Consider the following 6,658-nt stretch of genomic DNA (forward strand, 5'->3'; position numbering starts at 1 on the left):
TATGGAGTTGGTCATCATAATATCAGATTAATTAATATTTTTAAGATACTTACAAATTAGTCACCAAAATTGATTTAAGAAGATTGGCTTAAACATAAATGAATGAACATAACCGAACAAACAGAAACGAACATAATTGAACGTTCACAAACGTAAATGAACGAACGAGACCTATGTTCATGTTCGTTCATTTAATTAAATGAACACAAAATCTTGTTCATGTTCGTTCATTTAATAAATAAACGCACATAAACAAACTTCCCGCCGCACGGTTCACGAACGGTTCACTGAATGTTTAGTTCATTTACAAGCCTAGATATGTTGAAAGTATTAATACTTTATAAAAATGTATCGATACTTCACAATATAACATGTAAAAATATGACAAAATCAGTTTCATTATGACAAAACCGGTAAAGAACTACCTAATATGTTGAAAGTATCGATACTTTATAAAAATATATAAATACTTTACAATATAACAGGTAAAAATATGACAAAACCAATTTCATTATGACAAAACCGGTAAAGAACTACATGATATGTTGAAAGTATCGATACTTTATAAAAATGTATCGATACTTTACAATATAACAGGTAAAAATATGACAAAACCAGTTTCATTATGACAAAAGAGCTACCTGATATGTTGAAAGTATCGATACTTTATAAAAATGTATCGATACTTTACAATATAACAGGTAAAAATATGAAAAAACCAGTTTCATTATGATAAAACCGGTAAATAGCTACTTGATATGTTGAAAATATCGATCCTTTTTATAAAAATGTATCGATACTTTACAATATAACAGGTAAAAATATGAAAAAACCAGTTTCATTATGACAAAACCGATAAGACTACTTAATATGTTGAAAGTATAAATATATTTTGTACATGTATCGATACTTTGTTGAAATTTATGTTTCAAAATTTTTTAATAGTGCTTCATGTTTTCCACCTACAATATTAATTTAATAATTTCATTTACTCAAAAAATTATTTGATTGTTTAGATATTTTATAAAATATTATTTAAAATTTAAATTTAAATTTAATAATTTTAACAAAAGATAATAATAAATATGTAATATCTATGTTTATTATTTTTAATTTAATAATAATATATATCGTAACATAAAAATAAATCATTACACGCGTATAATTACTAAATATATATCTTAAAACTCACTCAAAAGATAACCTTAAATTAATGTTTTCCACAGTGAAATAAGTATGTACAATTATATATATGTATCGATACTTATCGATAACTAAAGTTTACCGGTTACCAAATTTTTTAATAGTTTTTCATGTTTTCTACCTAAAACATTATTAGTATGTCAACATAATAGGTAACACTAAACCGAATTTATTAAATATCTTTTAATATATCTGATAATACCATATATTAACCGTATATTAGTCTGTATTTCCTCATACAACCCCTTATTTTATACGAAAAAAACGTCACAAGTTTCCTTTCTCAATTTTTTAAGGTTCCGTGTTTCATTAACTGATATTTTTAGGCTACAACTTCGTAGATATGGCCTTTGTTTTAGTTTGGATTGGAGTATAATTCTATTAGTTATTAAGTAATTGAATTTATTTAATAAATATAAATTTATATTATGTCATAAATCTTAAAGAATAAGAATTAATATTTTAAATATTAATCTAAATTTAAATTTATATATCTAGTTTGAGTTGAAGTATTTTCTAATAAATATTCATATTATATTAAAAAATCTAAAGAATAAAAGTTATTGTTGTTCAAGTAACATACTTGCAAATACTTATAAATAGAGAATATAATTTAGCTTTTTGAACAAAGTATATGAGAGAAAACTATCTATTTTAAAGAAGCAGATAGGTGAAAAGTAACATATTTTTGAAGAGCACATGCAACTTTGTCTGTGTAAAATTCTCTTTTAAATCGAAAAAATAACCTCTTTTTATTCGTAGAGAGACTACACCGCGGTAATTTTTTGTTGTTGGGTAATTATTTTTTATCCTTCCGGTGCTGCTTGTGAATTACTGCTATACCTTATTTCCAAGGCAACCACGATAAATAATGCTCCACTTCGAAGCAAGAGAAGAAACCCAGTTGCCGATAAAGGTTAACCCATCCAATCTCAACAGTTGAATTCCCACACTACTATATATATATATACACACACACACGCCATATTTGTCTCTTCAGCATATTTGTATCACATAACAAGTTTTTGTCTTTCATCAGTTTCCAACAATGGTGTGGTCAGGGAAGAATCCGATGAGGATCAAAGTAAACACCTAGAGTTTATAGCTTCCGTATATTCTTTGCATTTTGGATCCAAAGAACATTATTTCTGATCCAAGTACTCGTTTTTCTTTTCCTGTCAAATCGAAGATAAAACAAAGTTTGTGTCGTTGCAGGTGGCCAGGATGGCCAGAGTCGTTGTTTTGGTGGCATTTATATTGGTTCTAAGAGGAGCAGAGGGCAGGAAAAAAGGGAAGGTGGCGGAGTCCTTTGAGTACACTGCTATAAGTTGCAGAGGACACAGTGCATCGATCACAGATTTTGGAGGAGTTGGCGATGGCAAAACATCGAATACTAAAGCATTTAAGGATGCTGTTGATAATCTGAGCAAGTATGCATCCAAGGGCGGTGCTCAGCTTTATGTTCCTGCCGGAAAATGGCTGACCGGGAGCTTTAGCCTCACCAGCCACTTCACTCTCTTTCTTCACAAAGATGCTGTTCTTCTTGCTTCTCAGGTTCGATTTATTACACCAATGTGGAGGGTTTTTTTTCCTGTCTGCTTTTGGATGAAAGGTGCATGAAATTCAAAACTTTAGACAATTTCGTCCAGTATTTTATTGTTATGACGAACCCATTTTTTCTTTTCTGCGAAAATCACGGTCCATTGATTTTCTACTATCAATAGTTAGTGGGTTGTTTTCAAGCATCGTGAATAAGACGTGAAATGATTATATCTTATACTTATCCCAATTAATCAATTGGTTCATTAGGATATGAAAGAATGGCCTGTTTTGAAGCCTTTGCCATCCTATGGTCGAGGAAGGGATGCAGCTGGTGGTAGGTTTACCAGCCTCATATATGGCACAAATCTCACCGACGTCATCGTTACAGGTAATTTTCTTTTCAAAATATTGTTTTTTTCTTCAGATTAGTGGACCCTGCATAATTTGAAATCTGGTTTGATCAGGGGCCAATGGTACCATCGACGGTCAGGGTTCATTCTGGTGGCAAAATTTCCACAAGGGGAAGTTGAAATATACCAGACCTTACCTACTCGAATTCATGTACTCGGACAATATTCAAATCTCCAATGTCACCTTTCTCAACTCCCCATCATGGAACGTCCATCCAGTTTATAGCAGGTAAAATTGTATTATAATGCTCTCTTCAATCTCATTACTCCACGTGTCAAAACAGGTATCGGATGGTTATGATTTGATTTTATGATGCAGCAACATTCTCATACAAGGCATCACAATCATCGCTCCTGTCAAATCTCCAAACACCGATGGCATCAATCCAGGCATGAACACAAGAGATCCCAACAATGTTTTCAAGTTGTTTTTGTTTGGTTTTGTAACATGTTTTGTTTTTATGATCAGATTCTTGCACCAATGTTAGAATTGAGGACAGTTACATAGTCTCGGGAGATGACTGTATAGCAGTGAAGAGTGGTTGGGATGAATATGGGATTTCGTTTGGAATGCCCACCAAACACTTGGTCATCAGGAGGCTCACATGCATTTCTCCTTACAGTGCCGCCATTGCCTTGGGAAGCGAGATGTCGGGCGGGATTCAGGACATCAGAGCGGAAGACATCACCGCGATTCATACTGAGTCCGGAGTCAGGATCAAGACGACTAGAGGAAGAGGAGGGTTCGTGAAGGATGTGTACGTCAAAAGAATGTCCCTGCACACCATGAAATGGGTGTTTTGGATGACCGGAAACTATAAACAGCATGCCGATAATCACTACGATCCCAATGCATTGCCCGTGATTCAAGGGATCAATTACAGAGACATCGTGGCGGATAACGTGTCGATGGCGGCCAGATTGGAAGGCATCGAAGGTGATCCGTTTACTCAAATCTGCATATCAAATGTCACAATTGGAATGGCAGCTAAAGCAAAGAAGGTGCCATGGACTTGCACCGACGTTGAGGGGATAACAAGTGGAGTAAGTCCTCGACCATGCGACCTACTACCCGATCAAGGCCCCGAGAAAATCAAAGCTTGCGACTTTCCGGCCGAGCCTTTGTCCATTGATAGAGTGATGCTCAAAAGATGCACCTCTAGGGTCAAGCATATGTGAATGAAAAAAAAATCCTAAGTAGAATGTTATGTCGTAGTTGTGAACTTATGAGTCGACCCTCAATGTTTCTGTTTCTTAATTAATACTTTATTATTATTTAGTTTAAATTTTAATATGAATCTAATTAAATTTATTTTTTTATTAAAAATTATAATTATTTCAAAAAAAATATTTGTTTATTATTAGAATACTTAATTTGTATAAATTTGCATATTCATCCCAACAACAATCATCAGAATCAACCGTCGACGATCCTATTCATCGTCGAAAGATCATGTTCTTCAACTTCAGATTTAAATTCTCATTCACCCGATCCCCACATATTTTTAGCTGATTTACAATCACCCCTCTTCCATCTTATAAGCAACTTTTATACATAATTCCAAATTCACATTCATCCAAAAGACTACGGTCTAAAAAAATATTCGTTGCCTCGGTTAATTCTTCGTATGTAAACAATGACTTCAAATAATCTAAACCGTAGGGTTTTTCCATCATTTGTGGTGAATGCACAAAATCACTTCCGAAACTAATTCCAATGAGAGGAGCTGGAGACCGTGTCTTTATATAGGATGAATTATAAGCATGTAACATTGATCAAAACAGGAGCTCCAATTACATATAAATTGAAAATTATCAATAATTCCTTAAACAACTAAATACATTAATATGCATATGTAAAAAAATTACATGATCTTGGGAAGAGCCTAGTGGGGATGGTATTACATAACCATAAGTAAGTAACACAATTTTCGGCGATGAATAGGATCTCCGACGGTTAATTTGATGGTTGTTATTGGGATGAATATGCAAACTTGTATAAATTAAGTTCCAATCCTAAACAAATAAGAAATCCTAAAAATAATTATAATTTTTAATAAAAAATATAAATTAATTATATTCTTATTAAAATTAAAATTAAATAATAATAAAGGATTAATTGTTGATAGGTTATTATATTTTTTAATATTTATTTAATAAGGACAGTTTAGTTAGTGGTGTGCATCGGTGTGTCACATTAGTGATGTATTTCGGTGTGCAACTTGCACTCTAGGCTCATCATTCTATTAGTTGGTAAATTTTCTAGATAAAAATAATATTAATGTTTAGAAAAAAATTAATATTATTATTTTTAAAATATTAAAATAATTTTTTAATATTATTTATGTTAATATTTTTTAGAATATTATTTCTATAATTTTATAAATAAAAATATTATGAGTAGCATATTTTATTAAAATAAAATATTATAAAATATATTAATTATTTATTAACATAAAAACATTATTATATTATTAAAATAATAAATATTATTAATTACTTATTAAAATAAGAATATTATTATAATATTAAAAAATATTCAAAGAAAAGTATAATCTTATTGTAACGTATTCTTAAGCTAATTTACATTATATTAAATGTAATATATTATGTTATCTACTTTAGTAATATTAGATTTGTATATATATTTTTCTCTATTGATTAATAAAATACAAAAGAAACATGTTCTCTACTGAATTCTACATGGTATAAGATGTTTTAAAAATATTCGAGTATTTTCAAGATTTTTTGGGTTGTTTGGGTATTAAAAGAAAAGTGTGTTTTGGCCATTTTTCATTGGTACCTTTTGGAGGCCCCTCTATCGACAATGCCAACATCAAGAGGTCCACTGTGCACTAATTGCACGATCTGGAAAGTCCAACCACCAAAATCCAAAAGTGTGAGTCACACGCATCACCATAAACTTTTGTGGATTCTTCACGCACCGATGTGTGAGAGTGCGTGACTGAGAGTTCCCAAGCTGATTTCTTTTGTCGATGTCGCTGCTTGAATTTGACCACACTCTTTCGATGATCCTTGCTTTTGGTTTGTTTTTGGGTTAGGTGTCTCCTTTTTGGTACCGCTTGGTAATCATTTTTATTTCTTTGTGGGTTCTTGTTATCTTGCACTTATGGCTCATAAGAAGGTTGAATTTATGTCTGATATAATTCTAGTTACTTCTAAATTATCAACCATAAGTTAAATGGTTTTAATTTTCTCAATTATAATCATACAATTGAGTTATATGGGCTAAGCCTTTCTATGGCCAATCACTTGACTAATGATCCTCATGTGGATGATTCTCGACTTCCTTGGATGAAAAAAGATGCTTGCTTGTATATTCAGATTAGTAATTCCATTGATAATGAGGTGGTGGGTCTGATTAATCATTGCAAGATGGTGAAACAATTAATGAACTATTTTCAATTTTTATATTCTGACAAAGGAAATTTCTATCGTATCTATGATGTTTGTCATAGTTTTTATAGGGTTGATAAAGAAGA

The 6,658-nt window shown here is 31.5% G+C and overlaps 1 protein-coding gene across 1 annotated transcript; it reads left to right on the top strand.

Moving 5' to 3' along the window:
• The first annotated feature begins 2,169 nt into the window (after positions 1-2,169).
• LOC120165282 (probable polygalacturonase) lies at positions 2,170-4,341 on the top strand. The gene is made up of 6 exons (XM_039174831.1): positions 2,170-2,287; positions 2,419-2,757; positions 3,013-3,133; positions 3,210-3,384; positions 3,475-3,545; positions 3,625-4,341. The coding sequence occupies exons 1-6, from the start codon at positions 2,252-2,254 to the stop codon at positions 4,332-4,334; spliced, it is 1,452 nt and encodes a 483-aa protein (XP_039030762.1). The 5' UTR covers positions 2,170-2,251; the 3' UTR covers positions 4,335-4,341.
• Positions 4,342-6,658: the final 2,317 nt, after the last annotated feature.

This window comes from Hibiscus syriacus, unplaced genomic scaffold (assembly GCF_006381635.1).
Source record: "Hibiscus syriacus cultivar Baekdansim isolate YM2019G1 unplaced genomic scaffold, ASM638163v2 tig00111582_pilon, whole genome shotgun sequence".
In the NCBI taxonomy this organism is placed as follows: domain Eukaryota; kingdom Viridiplantae; phylum Streptophyta; class Magnoliopsida; order Malvales; family Malvaceae; genus Hibiscus; species Hibiscus syriacus.